The 25446-nt window shown below is 39.4% G+C and overlaps 1 protein-coding gene across 1 annotated transcript in view; it reads left to right on the top strand.

Annotated features, from left to right (window-relative positions):
* The first annotated feature begins 9758 nt into the window (after positions 1 to 9758).
* Positions 9759 to 25446, top strand: part of OLFM2 (olfactomedin 2) — a 228457-nt gene continuing 212769 nt past the window's right edge. The window contains exon 1 of the mRNA XM_075206866.1: positions 9759 to 9960. Coding sequence (XP_075062967.1) covers positions 9820 to 9960 — 141 coding nt within the window. The 5' untranslated portion in view covers positions 9759 to 9819. The remainder of the gene's footprint in view (positions 9961 to 25446) is intronic.

The raw sequence follows: 25446 nt of genomic DNA, 5'->3' as shown, positions 1-25446 counted from the left end.
TGGTCTCAGGATGCTTTACTGTTGGCATGACACAGGACTGATGGTAGCGCTCGCCTTTCTTTCTCTGGACAAGCATTTTTCTAGATGCCCCAAACAATCTGAAAGGGGATTCATCAGAGAAAATGACTTTACATAGGTCCTCAGCAGTCCAATCCCTGTACGTTTTGCAGAATATCAGTATGTACCTGATGTTTTTCCTGGAGAGAAGTGGCTTCTTTGCTGGCCTTCTTGACACCAGGCCATCTTTCAAAAATCTTCACCTCACTGTGCAGATGCACTCACACCTTTCTGCTGCCGTTCCCGGGCAAGCTCTGCACTGGTGGTGCCCCGATCCTGCAGCTTAATCAACTTTAGGAGACAGTTCTGGTGCTTGCTGGACGTTCTTGGGTGCCCTTAAACCTTCTTCACAACTATCGAACCTCTCTCCTTGAAGTTCTTCATGATCCGATAAATGGTTGATTGAGGTGCAATCTTACTCGCAGCAATATCCTTGCCTGTGAAACCCTTTTTGTGCAAAGCCATGATGACTGCACGTGTTTCCTTGCAGGTAACCATGGTTAACAGAGGAAGAACAATGATTTCAAGCACCACCCTCCTTTTAAAGCTTCCAGTCTGTTATTCTAACTCTAACTCAGCATGACAGAGTGATCTCCAGTCTTGTCCTCCTTAACACTCTCACCTGAGTTAACAAGAGAATCACTGATCTGATGTCATCTGGTCCTTTTATGGCAGGCCTGAAATGCAGTGTAAATGTCACTTTTGGGATAAAGTACATTGTCATGGCAAAGAGGGACTTTTAATTAATTGCAATTCATCTGATCACTCTTCATGACGTTCTGGAGTATATGCAAATTGCCATCATAAAAACTGAGGCAGCAGACTTTGTGAAAAATAAAATTTGTGTCATTCTCAAAACATTTGGGCATGATTGTAGACCCCAAAACAGCACAGAATGAACCTCCCTTTCCATGCATTCTTTAGGCATTTGCTCTGCTTAGAGTACACAGAGATGCCCGATGCTGGAAGTTGTCATGCCATGAAAAACAGAAACATTTTGCTACACAAATATATTGGGAAGTTAATGAATTTACTTATGCATGTTATATGTGATGCTATATATTTGTCATCTATTCTTTGAGATATAAAAATATGTTAATGCAAATAAAAGCTAAATTAATTAAAGTCTGAAGTGGAAAACATAATGGTGGTAACTGTTGAAAACTGGTGCATTGTTATTTTTTATTAACACAGCATAGGAAATGGGAGCGTAGGGAATAGGTAGCAGCACATTTTCTCCTGTGACCTGTTTTTCATCAATGTCGCTGGAAATTTTAAACAGGTCTGTGGAGTCACTAAGGGGCTATACATTAACTTTGCATAAAGAAAAAGAACTAGCTTATAGTGTTCAAACACCCCAAACAGTAATCTAGGTGATGATTTCCTAAACAATCCAGTGAGAATACATTGTCACCCCGCTGTGTATTCTGCAACATAGACTGTAGTATACGCTACACTTATCCAGTCACATCAGTATCATAGAACAATGACAAAAGAGGGGGAATTACTGAGGCTGAAAGGGCCGCATGCAAACCCTTTCATAGTTGCATGATGCTCACCACTACTCTGAGGTCATGGAAGGCTGGACACTAGCCTCACAAGTCCGACAGGTGACAATGGTTCTACTTTGTGTTTTATAGTGGAAGATAGATAGATAGATAGATAGATAGATAGATAGATAGATAGATAGATAGATAGATATGGGATAGATAGATATGGGATAGATAGATATTATATAAAAAGATAGGTAGATAGAAATGGGATTTATATAATAGATAGATAAATAGATAGATAGCTAGATATGAGAATGAAATAATAGATAGATGGATAGATATGAGATCGATATATATATATAATAGATAGATATGAGATAGATATTATGTAAATAGATAATAGATATATAGATAATCATCATTTATTTATATAGCGCCACTAATTCTGCTGCGCTGTACAGAGAACTCACTCACATCAGTCCCTGCCCCATTGGAGCTTACAGTCTAAATTCCCTAATATACACACAGACAGAGAGAGAGGGACTAGGGTAAATTTTTGATAGCAGCCAATTAACCTACCAGTATGATTTTGGAGTGTGGGAGGAAACCGGAGCACCTGGAGGAAACCCATGCAAACACAGGGAGAACATACAAACTCCACACAGATAAGACCATGGTTGGGAATTAAACTCATGACCCCAGCGCTGTGAGGCAGAGGTGCTAACCGCTAGGCCACTGTGCTGCCCTAGATAGATAGATAGATAGATAGATAGATAGATAGATAGATAGATAGATAGATAGATAGATAGATAGATAGATAGATAGATAGAGATATCTATATATATAATAGATGGATAGATATGAGATTGATATATATAATAGATATATATGAGATAGATATTATGTAAATAGATAATAGATAGATAGATAGATAGATAGATAGATAGATAGATATGAGATCTATATATAGAATAGATAGATAGATAGATAGATAGATAGATAGATAGATAGATAGATAGATAGATATGAGATCTATATATAGAATAGATAGATAGATAGATAGATAGATAGATAGATAGATAGATAGATAGATAGATAGATATGAGATCTATATATAGAATAGATAGATAGATAGATAGATAGATATGAGATAGATAAATAGATTGTGTGTGAGTATTTTGCATATGTTTAATCATGCAGATAGATAAAATGTAGAGAGCTTCATTTATATTATAAGTCAGTCTATGGGTGAATGTATTTGCTGGGAGGCAGATTCATTTATAGCTTTGTAACTAAAGGGCCTATTTCTGAAAATATGACAATAAGGGTGATTTTCTTTTGCCAGTTAATTCACCATTAAAATCTTGCTGAGGCAGCTGAGTGATACTGCCTTGGGTACACCGGCCAAGAGCAATAAGGGTTAGCTTACCGCATTACCGGGCCGGCCTGACGGGTTATGGGCATCCATGACTCGGTTTGCCGGTTCACACATGCACAGTGGAACTGATAGTCCTTTCAGACTCAGTTTCACTTGGTAAAATAAATAAGTAAATATAAAAATAAATAAATAATTGTAAAAAAACCAAAACACAATAAAATATGTATATATATATATATATATATATATATATATATATATATATATATATTAATATTAAAAATGCCATTAATCTAGCTATCTATATTCTGTCATTGTCTTCCTCTGGTGAGAACAAAAAGGTTAAGGGGATGAGACTGACTGGGGCGGTGGGGAACCCTTGTTATATAGGGCACCTGTTTTTGCCATAGGTATGGCTCTTAGCCCTTTAATGAATAGACACACAAGTAATTTACTAACAAAGTGCTGAAAAATTACAGTTAAACAGCACAGTTGAACAAACAATGAACCAGAGTTGAGGACAACTGGCAGCAATCATCATCTGTAGCATCCAGAAACTACAATTCTCTTTTCATTATCCTGAGCAATTTCACTTGCAGATTTTTTTCTCTCTATTTCCAATGTTTTCCCTTAGTCTTCTGCACTAATTTTCAATTTTCAATATCAAATCCCACAACATGTCCAAATTATTTTTTTTACTATCATTTCATTGCATTATATTTAGAGATATAACATCCTTTACCCCATCCCCTGAATCACACGCTTTTATACATATTGCCCCCTCACTACTCCACTCCCCTCTAATTAACACTTATTACCTATCGTTATTCCTTAACTGCAGTATCCTCATGCTGTCACTACTAGAGATGTTCACTGACCCCCGTGTTCTGGTTTTGGTTTTGGATCTGGATTAACTTCGTGTTTTGGTTTTGGCAAAACTCACCCTTGCGTGTTTTGGTTTTGGATCCCTATTTTTTTTTCTAAAATCCCTATTTTATTTTATTTTTAATCACATAATTTTGCTTTTTTCCCCCTACATTATTTTTACCCTTGGTAACACTAATTTCGAGTCATTTGCAGTCAATTTGGTCCATCTCACAGGTCACAATATTATTTTCACACACTTTCAAACAAAGACTGCAGCGACCTGGCTGGATGCTTAATGATAGAGCAATGACTCAAACACATGGCAGTTCCTAGCACATCTAGAAAACGTTGCCACACAGCAGTGTCAGTAAATAAAAGTGGTGCAAGATGGAACTTTCCTTGGATCATGAAATCAGTTATGGTTCATTTGATCGCTCCACCTGTTCCTTGGATAACTGTAGTAATTCTACAGCTAATACATTGCGATGAGCGCTGCCCCTCCCCCCCATTGTAATTCACAGCAAAATGCAAGTTCACCACTGAGCTTCGAATCAGCCCCAATTCACACAAAATTATAATATAGTTAGGTACCTTTGACGTACAGTGCAGATTACAAACACTTTGTGCAATACTGATGAAACAGCAGCAAAGTGGAAGGTAATACATATACACGTCTATTTAGGCATTCATGCTCACATTACTTCTGCAAGCAACATTGTTCTTTGTTAATAAAACTGTTGTCTTTATACCGTTCAGAAAAATTTAAAATAATCCTCCACAATTCTTTGGATGTTGATAGTTGACAGCAGGATCAGGTGGAGTTACACCAGAGGTGTCACTACTTCTGGCAAATCCTTTTACAGTAGACAAGACCAGAAGTCAAAATGCTGTGCTGATTCATCTGCCTCATCAATGGGTGTCTAAGATTTTTGCAAAGCACACAACAGTATGTGCTTGGTTTGTTTGGGCCCCCACAAAACAAGCTGACAGTGGGCTTAAGGCACCTAAGGTACAGTGCTGTTAATGAACTCTACTGTGGCAATATGTTTTTGTCATCATCCTTAGCCTCATCCTCACCATCATTAGTTTGTACATCATCCTCACACATTATTAATTCATCACCGCTGGAATCCACCATTAAAGAAGACTTAGTATTTTGCTGTAATTGGTGGGAAAGGCCTTTGTCGTGGAAATTGAAGTTCATTTTTATGAACATCATCTTTTCCACATTTTGAGGAAGTATCCTCCTATGCTGATCGCTGACAGTGCTGAAAAGTCTTTCAGAGTACACACTGGAGGGTGGGCAGCTTAGGCAGTGCAAAGCGAGTTGGTATATGGGTCTCCAAATTCCATTTTTTTCCTACCAGTATGTAAAGGGACTGTCTGATGTGTCTATTTCTATGCTGTTGTGAAAATAATCCTCCACCATCCTTTGTTTTGCAGAAATGCTGAAAGGGGCCTTCTTTATGGGAACACTATCAGACAGGTCAGGATTACACATAGCACTCATGGATAGACTCTCCTCAAGGATTTGTGTAATTTCTGAATCTGAACATACATTTTCCTCTAATGCCTTACAGCTTACTTCCAGCTCAGCTTTTACACGTAAAAGTATTTAGACACCACTTTTGGAGTCCGAATGAAAAAGTCTTGCTTGGTCATGACTGACCTTACAAGAAGATGCCTTAGTGACAGTTGCAGAACTAGTACTCATAGAGAAAGGCGAAGGCCGCATCCTTTACTTGCCACTGCATCTGTAGAAGGGCATGTTGACAGTTTTATTTTTTTCTGCAGATAACTTTGCCTGGATTACAGGTCTTTTTTTCTTGACCAAGGTAAAAGGTGTTTTTCTACATTTTTGTTTCCCTGACTTAAAAGCACTATGTACTTTAACATAGGCTTTATCAGCTTACGTAGAGGGATTACTATAATCATGACTGGTGCCAGCAGCTGCTTGGTGCTCCTGGTCTTCTGTGCGCTGCTGTGACTTCAATTTGATAAAACAGTGCAATGTGACTGCCAGCCCTATTATTTCTATTTCAGCAATGACAATTAGCAATGAAGCTCTCCTCTTTGTGTTTTACCTATGTAACACAGTACAATGTGACTGCAGATTTAGAAGACCAAACCTGCCAGCCCTATTATTACTATTTCAGCAATGACAATTAGCAATGGAGCTATAGAGCTCTCCTCTTTGTGTTTTACCTATATAACACAGTACAATGTGACTGCAGATCTAAAAACTAAGCTAATATTCCTGATACCGAAATGGAAGTTGCTCTATGGAGAGTGGAAAAGTTGTGCTTATCCAGCAAGGAAACATACACAGAGAAAAATCCCCCAGCACCCTGCTGTAAACAAGTAAAAGAGATGTTATTCTACTTGTACATAAAATACAGATGTCTCAGTTACACAGTAGAGGACCAGCACTCCCTGTCAGCTACTGAGACCAAACATGCATCTCAATCAATACAGAAATGGAAGAGGTTTGAGAGGCATGTTTGGTGTGTGTAGCTGCAGGAACTTCTGGTCCTTTATTGGCATTTGGAGGTTCCTGGGGTAACTCTTAGCAAGTTAGCTCTCTATTTAAAAACACATGAAAGTATGACCCAATGTAAGGACACTTATTGTTCAATGTTATTACCACCCTATTAACAGAAGTGACTCGATAGGCGGATGGCTTATCGTATATTTGCAAATGTGTGTAACTGTGACTTCTGCATTTTGGGTCTAATTCATAAAGGCGTGCATTCTGAGCGCAACCTGCATTTGTTCAAAACGCAAGTAGATGATAGAAAAGTGTTTTGTTTTTTTCATGAAATTCATTTATTAGGATGTCTACTGAATTTAGAACACATTTTTAAAGTTGATTCTGATTGCAAATAAATGTACTAGCATGCATATAAGACTGTCATCACTACTGATCAGGACTTAGACTAGACCTGTTGCTGGAGCAAGAGATACAGCAGAACAACAAGTAACTTTGAGATGCCCAGAGCTTTATTCAGACGTGGCTGCGTGCACTTGAGTGTGTCACGCCCTTAATGTACAGTGACTATGGCAAAACGCCTTTCCTAATAATATTCCCCCCACCACAATTACTTACCTGACAGCTCTATATCTGTTGCCAACACAACAATAAATCCAACCCTCAAGCTTGATGCCTAGGTACCATACATGACTCAGAACTATCCTTTATTCACCATTGTCAATCTGTTTCCAAATCCTGTTACATATATTTGAAAAACATTTCCAGAATATCTCACACAAGAGACTGCTAAATATTTATCACATAAAAATCCCACATTAACTATCCCAATTCCCTTCTGGTCGGTCTTCTCCTAACCAAACTTTCATCCCTACAATCTATTTTGAATACAGACACTACACTCATGTTCCTAGCAAAAAGGTCTTCCACTGCTGCTTCAATGTGTCAGTCACTGCATTGGTTGCTGGGGTTTTGCTTAATCCAATATAAATTTATACCTATTACCACTCCACTGCTTACTAACCCATCTAACAAATACCTTTTACTATTTCTGCTCTATGTAACTTTCTCCTTTAACACTAATATTACATAAAGTAAAGCATAGTTCCATGCCTTAGTAATTCAACCTGTCTGCTTAGATTCCATCGTAACTTTATCCCCCACAGCCTACTACATTCCATCCCCATCTCATCTACTCAGTCTTCCAGATAGCCACTTCTGCCATATTGTCCACAATCTCAATTCCAATACATCAAAATCCTTAACTAATCAGTTGTTCATTACCCAACATACTACCACGGCACTCCCTTATCCACAATCTAGGGATCCAGATGTATACATCATCTACAGACCCCGGCTCTTGTAATTCACATTCCACAACAACCACTTACAAGCAGATAACAGAAAAGAGGGACTTTTTTGGGCAGCAGATAGATGGATGGATACAATAGATAGACACGATATATACAGTATTTGAGATAGATATCATCATCAGCTATTTATATAGCACCACTAATTCCGCAGCGCTGTACAGAGAACTCACTCACATCAGTCCCTGCCCCATTGGAGCTTACAGTCTAAATTCCCTAACATACACAGAGAGAAAAAGAGACTAGGATCAATTTGTTAGCAGTCAATTAACCTACCAGTATGTTTTTGGAGTGTGTGAAAAAACATGCGGATAACATAAAAACTCTACAGAGCTAAAGCCATGCTCAAAAATCAAACTCATGATTCCAGTGCTATGAGGCAGAAGTGCTAACCACTAACCCATGATAGATAGATATGAAATAAAAAAATAGAAACATAGAGGGAGAAATGTGACATAGATAGAGAGATGTGACATAGACAGATTTGAAATAAATATGAGATAGATACAGTAGATAGAGATGTAGAGATGTGACATAGATAGATAGATAGATTTGAAATAGATTGATATGAGATAGATAGATAGATAGATAGATAGATAGATAGATAGATAGATAGATAGATATAGAGATGAGATGAATAGATAGATAGATAGATAGATAGATAGATAGATAGATAGATAGATAGATAGATAGATAGATAGATAGATGTGACATAGGTAGATAGACATTAGAGAGATGTGACATAGATAGATGAGTTATATAAGTATGATAATATAGAGATAGATAGATAGATAGATAGATAGATAGATAGATAGATAGATAGATAGATAGATATAGAGATGAGATGAATAGATAGATAGATAGATAGATAGATAGATAGATAGATAGATAGATAGATAGATAGATAGATATGAGATGTATAGATAGATGGTAGATGGATAGCTATATATGAGATAGATAGATAGATAGATAGATAGATAGATAGATACATAGATACATAGATACATAGATACATAGATACATAGAAAGATATGAGAAAGATAGATAGATAGATAGATAGATAGATAGATAGATATGAGATGTATAAATAGAGGGTAGATGGATAGCTATATATGAGATAGATAGATAGATAGATAGATAGATAGATAGATAGATATAGAAAGATAGATAAATATGAGATAGATAGAAAAAGTTGTGCACTGCAAAGAAGGTAAACTGCCCTGTGCTAATTTTTTACAGTGGAATAATAAAAAATAAATCATGAAGGTTTACTATAGTAAAAGATAGTTAGAAAAATATATTAAATACATTACATCATACATTGATAAACACACACAATCAACACAGGGTGTGCAATAAAAAGTGTGAGATAGTCAAAGAACATCAGAGCTGTGGAGAAAGAAGGGAAGAGATCCTCAGTCAGGCGTGGGTTAAATGTGTGTGCCTGTGATGTAAAGTAGGAGAGGGGTATAACGGAAAATAGGAGGAGAGCATGGCAGACACTTGTGAGGATGGAGATTACGGGAGGAAAGAGTGAAGGAGAAGATTAAAAGATTGGAAGAAGAGGCGAGAGAGACAAAAAGGAGGGACATGAGTTGATGGAGGGAGGGGATAGAGAGAAAAGAGACTAAAATAGTGGGAAGGGGCTGAAATACATGACAAGCCAGAGCATAGGGGAGAGAAAGTCAGAGTGGAATACATAGAGATTAGGATGGGAGAAGGTAATAATTAAATACATTCCGAGAAGAAGGGAAATGTGAGGGAAGAGGAAGTGGGAAAGGAAAAACAAATCATAGGTCTGTAACTAAATAGAGAAAAGGGAAGGGATGAAAAGAGATAAGACAGCGATGGAGAGGATTTAAATGGGGAGAAAGGAGAGGGAGAATCATAGTCGGGTAAAAAGGAAATGAACAGACAGGAAGATAGATTGAACTGACAGAGACAGGAACGGAAGGAGGGGGGCGACTCAAGAGATTCGTGAGAAAAGGGGAAATAGGAAGAAAAAAATTAGTGTGGAAGAAAGAGAAGAAAGGAAAACAGGGAGGGAGAAGAAGACTGAGGAATTAAGGGTGGAGAGATAGAGTAAAGGGGAGGGAGGAGGAGAGAGGAAGGGACAAAAAACACAGACAGGAGGAAGGATAGAGGGAGGGTGCAGGGAAGAGGCGGATGTGGAGGGTGTCAGAAGTAGTGGGCTGGCTCAGCCCTGGGGGTCTGTGTAGAGGTGTGAGGAGCCCCCCTGTACCCCTAAGCATGCACCTCTTCAGCATGATCTTCCTGCTGCTGATGTTACAGGCCAGGATGTCTCAGGTAAGCTCAGTCTGTTGGTTATGTTGCTGTCCATACTCTGTGGTGCTGATGCTGGCCTTTGGGAGGAGGAGGGGGAGATAGGCTGCTGCCTGCTGACATTGACAAAAGATGCTGGCCGGGGAGAGGATGGACAGGGAGGTGTGTGTCTGTATTTACAATGTACATATGTCCCAGTCTTAGGACATGTGCAATAGTGTCTCTGTGTGTGAACTGCCCAGTACATGTGTGTGACTAGATACATAGATGTAGATAGATACCCTAGGCATATGAGTATTATATGCATGTTATGTATGCAAAGCATGTAGAATTATGTGTTTTACTGAAATGTGCATGACTGTATACATGCTGAAAGAGACACTATTAGGTGTTGACTTATACAAGAGAATAACATCCTCGTATACATTGTGTGTTCTGGCACGTTGTGTGTAAATGCTGGAAGTGCACATTGACTTTTACTGGAGTGATAGCATAGTTTATATATATATAAATATATATATATATATATATATATATATATATATATATATATATATATTTGTTTCGTATGTGTAATAATAATTATTAATTAATCTGTGAGTATAACACATGTTTCGTAGAGAATAGAGAAGTGACAGACAAGTATGGTAGAGAAGGGTCGAGGGCCTTTATTATGAAAGTATAGATTGTCTAAGTATCTTTACCACACTGTACAAGCCTAAATTTACTACTATGTATATATAACCATGTATGTTAATGCTAGTGAGATATACTCTATTACATTTATGGTATGTGCTCATGACTCCCAAAAATACACATATATACACTGTTTATATATTAGGATGTGATGTCTATGATATAGTGATACATTTTTTATGTTATATCTTTGTGGTAACTCATTGAGTGCATGTATATACTAAGTAATCCTATATTACATAATACTAAATCATTGACTCTGTAGTTGTTTAAAACTTTGCTTTCTATAATTATGCTGAGTAACTGTATATTATCGTAATAAATAAATGTATATGTTAAGTGTGTATCATCTGGATGAAGAAATTAATAATTATGACTGTGCTTTCACCTGTCACATTAATACTGAAAAAGTTCACTAATATGGTTAGTAAGATGCAGTAAATATTAATATACCAGCAAGCGTATAACTAAGTGTTAACACACTTTTTCATATTAGGATGTGATTATGGTCAATGCTAAAACTGTTTTGCTTTGAAGATGACATTCCACTTGCTAGATGGGCAATTATTAAGGATCAGTTGGCACAGTTTGGGACTTCCTAATCTCTTTCATTATTTGAGCCTCCAGGAGATCATTAATTCTGATAAGTAAAAAGATCCACATTTCTTAAACCCATTCCTGTTGCAATTTGATAGGTGCAAGAATACAATGCAGATCCCATTGAAAAGTCCAATGCTCATTGCCCTTGCATAGGTCTGGTTTGCTTTTAAGCATAGTCATTACTCAATGTTTCTCCAAATATTGTTTCATAACTTAACTTCTTTATGCTTTGATGTTTGACCATTGAGATTAATCTGTATAGGAATGGAACCAAATAAAGCATCAGTGTTCATAGTTTACTGCTAATTTACATATTTAGGTTAATGGTACATTTCTCTATTTAGGGGATTCGTTTCCTATTTTGATGCTTAATTGACACATTTTATCAATGAGAATGTTTTCTGAAAATAGCACAAAATGAAGTGATATCTATAGCGAGTTTCAGGCATGGATTAATATTGTTCAAAATGTAATATCATTTGGGGCCATTAATGTCACAGATAAGGCAACTTACCTGATCCTGTAATAAGGGATAAATATAATTTGTAGAGGTCCTGTAGCTGGCTGATTGGGATCAGGTAAGATTTCCCCAAATGTACATATCTGGTTTCATCAGCCAGTCCCACAACTTGTGTTAACCGTACACGTATTTGTCCGTATATTAAAGACACAAGTTGGGAACCCTTGGGGTAGTTAGTAGTCCAAACTTGAACTGTTATTGGTCCAGCCTGGAATAATGAAGGCAGTGGTCCAAACTGGAACAATGTTGAGGGGCAGCCAGTTCAATCCAGACTGAAGTAAAGAGGGGTCTAGTCAAATAACTGTTGTTGGTAGAAGCCAAGTTAAATATTTGGTATAACTGGAGATCCCGACAAAAACTAGTGTTGGTAGAGGTCGGAGACCTGGTGTAGGTACATTTTGGCTTCCATTTACCGAGTGCACCTTAATTGTCAGGATTAATGGGGATAGAGACCTGTAACTGTAGAGACGTAAAGGAAAGCGGAAGTGGAATTTATATTCTGCAGGTCTCTGCTCACATAGAAGTCCTAGTTTTTCACCCTGAAATTATAACTTAAAAAAACAAGTAAAAAAGTGATGTAGGTAAAGGACCGGTATTAAATTAGTATATTGTGTTCATTGTCCAGCTTAGAACTAGCGAGAGGTCCAGCCTAGAACTCCTTGGTTAAAGCAAGAAGTCTATTAGAATGTTTTTGTTTTTTTTATCATAGGCCTCAGACAATATGAGCCACCACAACAAGATAACTGTAATGTTTATGCATAATGTACCATTCAGTGTTTTGTAAATTGCTAGTTTTGTTCCCTCTTCGCACCACATTTTAGAGCCCTATATAGAGATTATAGAGCTGGTACTGTAAATGTGCCAAGTAGCTAAGGTATTTATGTTATTTTATTGTTGTTGTTGCACCTTTCATTCTATGTTCAATATTCAATCCAGCATTGGCGAATGTTTTCTGGTGCGCCTAAAATGTTTGACATGAGCAATCAGTGTGTTCTGTTATCTTAGCAATATTCTTTTAAGCTGGGGATATGTTACAGCAAAACAAAACTTCATTGAAGGCAGGGAAATAAAGTGTAAGAAAAGTAGATGGTACATAGATAATAAACGTGGCCCTGTAACCTACTTACAACTGTACATTCATCTGAGCATGACACAGTGGCGGATCCGGGGGGGGGGGGGGGTGTGATGGGGTGATCGCCCCCCCCCCCCCCTAGCAGGGGCTTGCTGCCGGCGGCTGCACACTGTTCTGCCCGGCTGCTCTGATTGTGTTTTAAACACAATCAGAGCAGCGGGGCAGCACACTGTCACTGCCGAGCGGACCTGCACATACTGTGCAGCCGCCGGCAGCCTTAGAAATTAGAAAGGGGGTGGGGCCTAAATCGCGCCCCCCTAAAATCGCCCGGGGTATATCAATAGTCTGGATCCGCCCCTGGCATGACATCAGCCTTACATTTACTGTGGTTGTACCAGTAAAGTTTGAACATGAGTGTGAACATACCATGCACTGGGATGAGTATTTTTACTGTACTTCTGAGCAGCATTACGTGACATGACTAAACCGTAGGAAGTCTGCCTGCTTTCTGAACAATGGTTTTGAATAGTCACATGATTATGTCCCTGAAGCTTTAGCCTACACCACCAACTATTTCAAATAATGTCAAATGCTTTGCAATAGGAAGTACAAGACAGATACAGAGAGGTGCACACAGGTCCTGATTATCCAAAAAGCTGACTAGGCTGCAGCTTAGAGCTCAAAGCTTTTGGGGGGGCACGCCATTTTTTGGGGAGCAGAATTGTGACAGGGAGAGGTATGAACTGAAATTAATTCTGTTCTCCAAAGTAAAAAGAAGCATGAAAGAAAAATGTAGTAATGTTTCATCTTGATGTATTCCCATGGTAAAGGCTGAAGACAATGAATCATCCTTGGGCGGGCACTAGACAGGAGCAGATGTGACAGCCCCCCCCGCCTTCATATCTTCAGTAATGCTCGTTCATGTCTCCGTTCTGCTTTATAGTTCTGATTTTAATGACTATCAAATGACCAAGTGGAGCAGAGTTTCGAAAACATAGGAACATAAATATTGGTAGGGGGACAGGGACAGATTAAGGTAACCTAACACATATTAAATTTTAAACTAAGTTTACCTACCACATATTAGCCTAGACGAGAGGGCGCTACAAGGGGGAGGCAGAAACCCTGCTTCCACGATTTTGCTCTAGAACGGTGTGTGTGCATTGCAGTTGAGCTTCTTCCCAGACACCACGACTAGGGCCTGATTTAAAGTTAACCTAGAAATGAGACATTTACGTACATACAAAAATAAATTTGGCTTTTTTTCAGTTCACTTATCATAAGATATCAGTAACTTTAAACATGTTATAGGTACTAGTCTCTCTCTCTGTCTGTCTGTCTGTATGTTAGGGAATTTAGACTGTAAGCTCCAGGGACTGATGTGAGTGAGTTCTCTGTACAGCGCTGCGGAATTAGTGGCACTATAAAAATAGCTGTTGATGATGATGATGATGATGATGCGTCCAGCGCAAAGATGCGGCTATTGTTATCATCAACTTGGAAACTTGCATTAGTCCTATGGGACAAAAGCCGTATCTTAAAATATGTGTAACTCAGATGCCTGTCTAAGGGTTATGGTTCACATCCATCTCCTCACCCTTACTGTGCTGAACTTACACTTGGACACTCCTACTATGCCTTGCCAAGCGCAAGTGGACGCTCATATAGTATATGAACAATGCAAAATATGGATTTTAGCCCGTGCAAAAAATCGTATATGAGTTTAAATTTTTACATGGCGCAGATGGACTTGCATCCAACTCTAAATCAGGCCCTTAATGTTCACTTTTCTAAAACAGCGTAATAGGTATGTTTTACTCTATTAGTATCTCTTCTTTTCTTAACGAGTTTCCCTGAGACCTTGTTGTTTGCACAAGACACCTGTTCCCTGTACAACTAGGTAGAAGTGACAGGCGATAGATGGCTGCTGCACTCCTTCAGTAACTAGAAAGACGTCATTTCTACCAGTACGTTGGCTGTGGAACTAGCTATAAATGTATTGTTCAAGTCATGTCAGACACTCACAGTGATCGGCCAGCTGGTCACAGTGGGTGTTGGCCACAGGGTGACTGATGGTCTAACTGAAGCAGCACTGAAGAGCTCAGTCATTGAATTCTCTGTAAGTGCTACATACAGTAGAAGGACTCCATCACCGTTTATCCTTTACTAGGGGATTGAAGGTGGGGCTGTAGAGTGAGAGCACCACTTCCGCAACCGACTTAATACATTATATGTCATCTACTGCCACATCTGATGGGCGAAGCAGCAACAGTGGGGACATTTTTGGGGTACCCCCTGATGTTTGGGGGCCCAGGGTGTCCTCCCTGGTTGCCAGGCTCATAATTCAGCCCTGTCCATCCACCAGTCACTCCTCTCATAAATCATTTAAGGAGGAAGGACAGTGTGACACATACAGTTTAATTGTATTTCGTCCTGCAGTCAGTGTTTTAGCAGAGCACTGACTGACAGGAGATGCAACGTAGGTATGGATGAATGAGTGTTCTTAAGTACATCTATTCCCTGGGTCAGTTACTGACACAATGAATAGAATGCAGGAGCACACTTTAGACCAGTGATGGGAAACCTGATATACTTCAAGGGCCACATGGGCGGCCCACCAACATTCTAACAAGCCGCATGTTGATGATCTTCAGATCATCTCCAGATCTTCTCCTTGTTGCATACAGATGTGCATATACCCAATGCTTATTGCATTTCTTAATGAATTAGGCCCATTACCTTTAATTTAAAAAATGAAACTACAGCCCTAAAATGACCTCGTCAACCCCAATCACTCATCCAAAATGCCCCCACATCACCCTCACTTGCCAATCAGACATCCCATGCTCCAAAATTCCCCCTCATGCCATTATACCCCACTTGCCACAACTGATAGAGCCCCATGAAGCACTGCTGAATGTAGCAGCCCCTAGTGCTCCAGGAAGGGAACTTAGGAAAAAAATTTTGCTGGGTGATAGTGCAGCTTTAAATATGGAATATATTGAAATGATGGGCATTCTGGTTATTGGCTGGGGAATTATTTGTAGGGTGGCTGATACTGAGTAAATCTGAAAGTACAATATGAAATAAACAAGTGCACATTTTGATCCCATTGTGAATGCCCATCTATTGTGACACAGTGACCTCGTTAGCTACACTAACAATTCACTTCTATAACAAGGTTTATGCCTCTTTCTGGTGCATCTGCAGATTGTAAATAATGATGGTAGGACCTAGCTGAAAGCTACCATAATTAAAAACACCTGTGGTTAAATATATGAGGTTCTGGACCACTCGTCTGTTTTATCTCTCTCTCCTGTTTTGATTGGTTTGATCCACCACATCTCCTATACATGTCATTCAGATTCTGAAATCCAGCAAACCTCAAACACATCACTTGTCTTCCGTTACTTTCAAAAGCCTTTAAATGTGCCCTATGGCATGCATGCTCTGTCTGTAACAAACTAATCTCGATCCGTAACCTCATCTCCTTAAAAATACTCAAGCTTCTATTAATAACAAGGCTTACATAAACAGACACTGCCTCACCTGCAGCCCTTATACACAGTGATCACCACTTCACACATATCTCCAGCCCTGGACTCAGGCAAGGGGGTGTGTTACACTCCTTCTTTCCCCACATTGCGCATCAATCACGTTCCCATCTTTTGAAGTACATGCTATCTGGGTTTTTAACCCACACTCTCTGCGTGTTGCTGTAATCTATCTATCACCCCGGCCATCCCAACAATATCTTCAACGTTTCTCTGCCTGGCTCCCTAATTTCTTATTTCCTGACATCCCCACCATCATCTTTGGTGATTTAAATGTTTCTTTTGCGGTTCCCATGTTGGTATTAACCTCATTCTAAAATAACCAAACTCTATCTCTCAGATTATTGGCCCATCGCTCAATTCCCATACAAGCACCTTAGAGGCTTGTCTACACTCGCCTCACATATTCCGCCATGGTGAATGGCTGGCATACAGATACATGAATACAACATAACAAATACATGAACGCACTTGAGTATTATAACAAATAATTAGCATTTTAGCAGGCATGTGGTATGAAATCTAAGTAATGCTCTAGCAATTAAAGCTAGCACAAAAACATGTGGAAATTCCAGTCACACTCAGGGCCTGGTAAAGGGTTCAAGCCGCCCTCGGCTAAGATGCTTGTGGTGCCCCCTTGCCTTCCACACCAGGCTAATACACGGTTGGTAAAAATTAACTCGTCCTTAATTTAAAATCCGGCACCCTTCACTATCCACCAATGTTTATATTCCTGCGGTTTTTAAAACTCAGCTCTTCTTGGCTTTTTAATAGAGTCACAGCAATCTTTTGTCAATCTTTGTCACTCATTTCCTTTTCATTAAAATCAGAACTGAGACATGAACAAGCGATAGTGAGGGTGAATATTTGGAGGGGCAGGAGGCCGTCACAACTGCGCCTGTTGCAATGTCTCTCCTACTTGCTTATCCTCAAGCACCCGCCCAAGGATGACTCATTGTTTTCAGCCTTCACAATGGGAATACATCAAAATTAAAACCTTACTACACCTTTCTTTCATGTTTTCTTTTTACTTTGGAGAACAACTGTTCTCTAATATTTTAAAATTAATTTCAGTTTATACCTCTCCCTGTAACTATTTTGCACCCACAAAAATTTCGTGCCCTCCCCAAAAGCCTTGCGTCCTAAGAGTCTTGACTTTTTTAGGAAAGCCACAATTTTTTTGTAGCTAATAAAAAAGACTTTCCATTGGGTGGAGCGGAGGATGGCTAAGAGAATCAGGAGCATGGAGGATTGGGTTGTGGCTGATTTTACAAATGAAAATGAAGTAACTAAGGCTGATGCCTCTATGGTAGGTCAACTAGTGATTGAAAGAACAGGGTTTCTTCCTGACAGTCCTGCTTTGTGAAGTCCAGGACAATGAACACATTTGTAGAAAGCAGCCCAGGCTTTCTAGCATTGGGGCTGGCACAGGAAATATAAAAAAATAAATACATGTATGGTACCAGTAAAGTCAAATTAAGAAAAATTCCTAAAGTAAAAATTTAGGTAGTTACAGAGAGCCATATTGCCAGTGAAAATAGGTTTTTCATCAGTGATAGAGCCCAACTAAGGAAACTAGCCAGTGGAAGGGTCACGTTAACTCTTACTACACTCAGTTGCATTGGCAATTTGTTTTTTTGATAAATGCCAGCAGTAAGAGATTTTATTGGCTGTGATCGGGAACATATTGACGCAGATTAGTTTTAATTTGAATTAGGTGGGATAAGTAAAACAACCAACCGTCATGTACCAGCACTCCCTGTATCCTGCGATCAGGAAGATCCAAGGATGCTTCTACTAGTATAAGCAGGAGATCTTCTATCCTGCTCAAGGTGGGCTTATAGTAATCGCTTTCCTATCCAGATTAATGGATGACTTTCATGGGGGGAGGGGCCTTGACCTCTAGGCATTTAAAAATGGCCTGTGTAGGAGACTCTTAGAGGCATTGCTGTCACACCAGTTTGGAAAATCGGAGGAGTGTAAGCAAGTGACATTTTGTTATTTTTAATGATCTACTGTTTAGTTTCATATTCCATTTTTTTTTTTAGCATTGGGTAGAATTATATTTTAACAAAACATGTTCAATAAATTTGGCAGGATGGCAAAAAAAAGAGTCTGTATCCCTGCTGTCAGTGGATGCAGATAAAAGCAATTGTTAAATATGTAACAATGAAAATTCCACCTGTCATAGATCACAACAAAATAAACAAATCTGTAACCTCTGGCTTCAGCAACATAATCACTTTTCCTTGTATCTATGAGTAATTGTTATGCACTGATAATAAAATGTGTTGATCTGCATGATGATTATGAACAATGTCTATATGTCGGCTATCTGTGTGATTAATAATCTGTTCAGAATTGAACGTCTCTAATTGCATGGTAATTCCAGCCCAGTCAGGTATGGTCCAGGTCTTAGTTATGGCAGCTATTTTATTTTTCTAATTAATAGAAAAACATGACTGTAGCATAACGAGAGCCTCCCACAAGAAGCACCAGCTGTCTGTGGGCTGCAATCCTGGCTAGATGCTTCTAATCAATGTAATGCTTTAAAAACCGAGATTCATCTTAATGAGGACATTGTATTTGTTGTGCACATCAAATGCACCAGTGAAAAAGTACCTAGAAAGTATTTTTTTTAAAAAACTTTTAAACGATAACCCAGAACAACTGGACCTTATAGATTTAATGCAATGAAACATTAAGGATATTTTTAATTTAAAAAAATGAACTACCTGGCTACTTTAGATTGGTGTTATTCAGCTGTAAAGTCATATGCTCCCATTGTGTGGAACATCATCATCATCATTTATATATATATATAGCGCCACTAATTCCGACGTGGTGTACAGTGAACTCATTCACATCAGTCCATGCCCCATTGGAGCTTACAGTTTAAATTCCCTAATATAGACACACACAGACATAGACACAGACACAGACTAGGGTCAATTTTTGATAGCAGCCAATTAACCTACCAGTATGTTTTTGGAGTGTGGGAGGAAACCGGAGCACCCGGAGGAAACCCACACAAACACAGGGAGAACATACAAACTCCTCACAGATAAGGCCATGGTTGGGAATCGAACTCATCACCCCAGTGCTGTGAGGCAAAAGTGCTAACCACTAGGCCACTGTGCTGCCCTATAACATAATTTGGTACTGTGTCACATGGTCTCATGGCAACTGGGAATGGAATTAATACCGGTTCAGCTTCTCTCTCTAATAACTTTGTTGTTGGAGACTGTATGGGATATTGTTTATGCAGAGGCTCTATTCCACCAGCCTCAGTCTTCCCACATTCTGCAGCAGGTGGAAGCAGTGGGATAGAGAGAGAGAAAAGAAGCTACTTCCTCTGGTGCACACAGTAATGAATGTGTGTAGAGTGGAGGGGAGGAGAGTGCGGGACAACCTAGCACTTCAAAAGCATTACACACGCCCCTGTGGGAGCTTACACCACACACATACACACGAACATTATATTATACATACCCCCATCAGAGCACACTGTGATGTGACCACGCCAACAACATGATGTGGCCACCCCCCATGACACAATATCGGATTTCCAAATGTTGGAAGGTATGAGCTTGAAAGACTCGTAAGTTACCCCACCACGTAGGTGAGTACCCTAGGCTGTGAGTGGGGCACATGAGGCAATATGGTGGTCCTTGTTGAAGAATATGAGGCTATGTGGGAACAAATGGAGGGAAGTTGGGGTCTGATTTCTGCTGTAAGAGGTTAGTGGCGATTTTGCCCATAGCACCCAATCATATTCTAGCTATCATTTTCTAGACTGTACTAAATAAATGCAGGAATCTGATTGGTTGCCATTGGCAACACCTCCACTTTTCATTTTTAGAAGGTTTGATAAATATACCCTTAATATACCTTCATTGTTTCGCTGGCCAGTCTCCATATTTGTGCCATTTCAGCTTTAAGTTTCACAGATATAAAAAAAATGAAAGCTTTAATTAAAAAAAAAAAAATGACAGCAGAAGCTATAATATATGCATTATATTATACATACTCCCTTCAGAAAATAATATTTGCTTTTTCTGGGGTAATATCCCTATTGATTTTAAAGTGACCAGCATTAAAACAAAAATTTATTTAGTCAAGAAATATTTTTTTCAAGGCTTTCATTACGGTTACGCCTTTTTGAGATGCCGATATTGGTTAAAAACTATCGCAGTGAAAAGGAAAACTTTTTGTCACATGACAAATAATAACCACAATAGTACATGAGGTGAAAATAAATTAATTACTTTTTCATAGACAGTGTCCTTATATTGAATACAATTTTGTGCACACACGGTGAGTGCTAGCTTTAAATTTCAACAGCTTAGGTATTTGTAGAGCACAGAATCTACACTGCCAGGTTAGCTTTCTGCACTGCAGATTTGAAGCCCAGTGAAGTAGGTAAAACGAAGTCCCACTTCAAAATCCATTCCCGCCTAGTTATCCACACTCTCGAATCACCCTGCTTCTACTACCGTACATTCAAAACTCTGCACCCTCACAGGAATGATGATTTTAACATGCAAACTACATGAATATCATGTAAATTTAGACACTTGAGGAGGAATTCAATTGCCGGTGATATGTATATGCAGACATCGTGCCACGCACTTTGCCAGCAACTGTGGTAGAAATCTCTGCTCATTTTTCCTCGCACCTGAGGGGAGATTCCTGTCAAATCTCAGTTGCGAAGTGTCTCACAGAGGTTCCAGAGACACTTTGCGGTTCATTGAATTCCCCACTTGGTGCTTGATACAGGGTCGGTTCCAAATTGGGAATAATTTATGCTCCAAAAAGTTGCACACATAAATTTACACCCATATGCTGAGCCATAGACATCTTACTATCGGTGAAAGTATGCACCAGTAGCATATGTTCCCAGTTTACATCAGGAACTTACGTTCCACTTCCACCCATGTTTTTATCCATTTGCTTTATGTGAAACAAACGCATTTGCTTTTAGGCATCAATAAAATTGCTAGAACCTCTCTAATGCAGCAGAGACAACTCTCCATCTCATGTACGTAAAAAAAAAAAGTTTTGCTTAAACAGGCATAAAAAAGCATAATATATGTCATACTTGCCAACATGGGCAAGATGATACCCGTGAGGTCCGGGGTGCAGGTGGGTGTGTGGGGGCGAAGAATTGTGTCATTAGCCCTGCCCCCAAAATGGACATCACTACTCTAGACCAATAAAAACAGGGGGCGGGGCAACGATGACGCGTCCATGACGTCACTAGGCCCCACTCCCTCCGTTAAGTTTACACAACCGACCATGATCAGGGAAAATTACCTGCTCTCCCAGGAGTTCGGGAGGACTCCCAGAAATTCGAGAGTCTCCTAGACATTCCGGGAGAGTAGGCAACTATGATATATGTCCGGGTGACGAAGAAAGCACCAATCAGCATTAGCTGGCTAATTACAAACAGCCAGTCACAAGTGATTTACAGGATTCCGTTATTATCATCATTCACTATGTGCACCTTCACCTAAACACCCACAAATAATATGGCTTTCTCAGGCGTATAGCGTCTTTTTCCGTTCTATATATATTTTGGATTGGGCGAAGACTCCCTTACTGTACTCGGCCTACATTAGAACGTCCCCTTCTGGCTCCCCTGTCGCAAGCTGGCATAGGTGTCAGAATCACGAAAATCTAAATGGGCGCATATGTGTACAGCCACATTCTGGCCATGCACAAAGGGATTTTACTCTACACAAACTGGTGTAATACTTCCTCTGCATCAGCCCCATGATGTCTCAGAGTGTTATCTGATCTGCTGGCCAACAGTTTTGCAGCTTTGTAAATGAGCCTCAGTGTTTATTTCTTATTTTATTAAGCATAAATGTTGCTTTAATATTTTGTGGTTTTCTTCCATTTTGACTTTTTTAATTTATTTATTTACTTACTGATTTGCTTTCTTAAGACTATAGAGAAAATGATTTCAAAAACTAAATCATGATCAAGCACTATAAATATATTGAATGCCCTTAAAGATGTGCACTCTGCAAATGGAGTGTTAAAACCTGAACTTTCTGTTGTACAAGATTACCCTGAACAGCATAGTCACAATACAGCCCTTTGTGGAGTTCACATTAGATGCTTTTCAACAAACATTCATATTTAACTAGGCATAAAAAGAACCTTTAAAGACCATGTTTTCAGTCAAGGAGGTATAATTACTAAACTGCAGGTTTGAAAAAGTGGAGATGTTGCCTTTAGCAACCAATCAGATTCTAGCTTTCATTTTTTTTATTGCATTCTACAAAATGACAGCTGGAATCTGATTGGTCGCTATAGGCACCATCTCCACTTTTTCAAACTCGCAGTTTAGTAAACAAACCCCAAGGACTTACACTGATACTTTCCCTTTGAGATCTTCTGAGCACCTTTACATTTCAAAGTTTGTATACTACTGTGCTAAATATTATATAGAATAAGTTACTGGAGTTAATTCACTAATCATCCATCATGCTGTCTGTGACATGATAGGCTTACTCTGCCACCCTGTCTTTTCTCTCTCTACAGTTTGTCTGTGGTTTTGCCCCTCGGTCTCGGGGTTCCATTACTGACCACTCCTACTGGTGTTGCTCGGCCACTGCACACTCACTGACTGTAAGTGTCAACTGCACACTAGTTGTAGGAGTGTAGTCACTGGCACCACCAGGTCTGCTAGGTAACGGGCAGAGTGTTGACGCAGGGAGCTGGGTTCAACACAGGACAGCCAGCTTACCTCTTATCTGTCGGTCACTGGAATACAGCAGGCAATGAGCATCAGGCAGGTTCTTGCAAGCAGAATGTTGCTTAATTGCTCAAAAGTAGCCCTTATAAGAACTGTTGTACATCAGTCTGTGGTACTGATGACCACTGGTGAATTGTCATAATCATCATCACCATTTATTTATATAGCGCCACTAATTCCGCAGCGCTGTGCAGAGAACTCACTCACATCAGTCCCTGCCCCATTGGAGCTTACAGTCTAAATTCCCTAACATACATACACACAGACAGACAAACTAGGGTGAATTTGCTAGCAGCCAATTAACCTACTAGTATGTTTTTGGAGTGTGGGAGGAAACCGGAGCACCTGGAGGAAACCCACACAAACACGAGGAGAACATACAAACTCCACACAGATAAGGCCATGGTCAGGAATTGAACTCATAACCCCAGTGCTGTGAGGCAAAAGTGCTAACCACTTAGCCACCGTGCTGCCCGTGGTTAACGCTCTATGGGCTCTGTATGGGCTCTGTATGGGCTCTGCTGCCCCTTTTTTATACAGATTATATACATGTTTGGTTGGGACGTTGTTTGGCCTCTTCTTCGCCTTGGCCCCACTAAGTCTGCACTTTGATATCACAGATCAATATCAATAAATAGATCAGTGTGTAGCACAGGATGCAATGCATCATCTAAAACTGGATGTAAACAGCAATCTGCAATTTAACTATTCATTTTATATACTTCATCACAATTGGGATATTTTCCTTATTACCTTCAACACAGACCCACAGGATACCCCATGGAGGGCATTCAAGCTAAATAAATGTGTTTGGTCAATGTAACATCTTCCTGGACTTTGAGTAAATGCTTCATTTACATGGGATTTCCTGTCTTCAAAATGTTAGACTCCCTCTCAAACATGCTTGTAACAAAAAATACACTCACTGCATTCACAATAATATCAGCCACATGCCGCCAATATGAAAAATAAATGCATACCAGAAGATATCTCCTTTTGTTACTGTTTGGGAAAAGGTGGATCCAGCTACGCTATCTATAATTGATTTATTAACGGTTGTTCGTGGGGTGGGGCCTCCCTTTCTTGAATCACTCTGACATAGAAGTGAGAGTGAGCTTTGTGCAGAGAAGCCTGAACCTTCAAAAGTCTGAGTTATTCGCATGCAGTCTCCCATGCAACAGATTTGTTCTGATAGCTGGAATCTAATATTGTCATAAATGGACTAAAATTGAAAAAGAACAGCATGATCTGCTTTTTATTCCAGCTTTTTGACTCAATGACAGCAGCTATGTTGTCACTGGTCTTAGGATGGACTTTTAGCTGTTTATAAAAAGTAGAAGACATCCTCTTTAAGATTTCTCTTACATTGAAGGAAAAGCACTTTGACTCCAGATTTCATATTATATTTCCACTATTAAATTGTCTGCTAATTCATGAGATAAGATTTTTATGATTCTTAATGGTTTGCGTAAAAACAAAGTAGACCTGATACCTACACAGGGTGAAGGTAGCCAATTTTTGTGCCAAAAAAAGCATTGACCCCATCGAACCACTTGGAAATAGTGAGAACAATGAGATGTGTGCCACTTTATTCTTTAAATCTCGGGGACATCCCTATTTGTTAATGAACTGATAGGCGTCAATCTCATGAATATTATTTGCCCTCATAATGCCAGCCTCCACTGTGTGCCAGTGATGGGTCCACTTCAATTTTATTGTCTAACTCTTCACTATTAAGTTACATGTTGACTTTAATTGTAACATTGCCCTTGCAAATATTTTATGTCCGCTCAGTATTTTTTTAATGAAAAGCACTTTTGAGCTTGAGAGGAAGCGGTAGTGCACTGTACATATGTTTTTCTTTTATTCACAAATGCAGTGACAAGACAATGGAGCCATTGCAGTTCCATTAACAGCACAGCGGCACAGAGTACAGGTGATAACTATGCCACGGATGCATTGGCCAACTAAAAGCCAGTATGAACCCAAACTAATAGCTGTACATAACTTGCTGTAGATAGAAATGTCTGTCATTAAGCAGCGCTGTAGTCAGGGCTGAAGGATCTCAGTGGAGTGTAGGCACCCTCGGACACACCCCGATCACTAGTTTTTTCATAGAATGTTGTACAGCCGATCTGTGCCAGGGAATAATGTATTCACAGCGCAACCTACAATTGATCTCTTCAACATAAATCATGGTCATCAAGTTTATCTCTTCCTGACCAGGTGAACATAACATTTCCCACACCAGTTTCATCAGCGGTGTTTTATCAATCGAGTGTGTCTACATTATACTTGCCAA

The sequence above is a fragment of the Mixophyes fleayi genome, chromosome 4 (assembly GCF_038048845.1).
Source record: "Mixophyes fleayi isolate aMixFle1 chromosome 4, aMixFle1.hap1, whole genome shotgun sequence".
Lineage (NCBI taxonomy): Eukaryota > Metazoa > Chordata > Amphibia > Anura > Limnodynastidae > Mixophyes > Mixophyes fleayi.
Note: the sequence above shows the minus strand (reverse complement) of the source record. Positions and strands in the feature narration are given on the sequence as shown.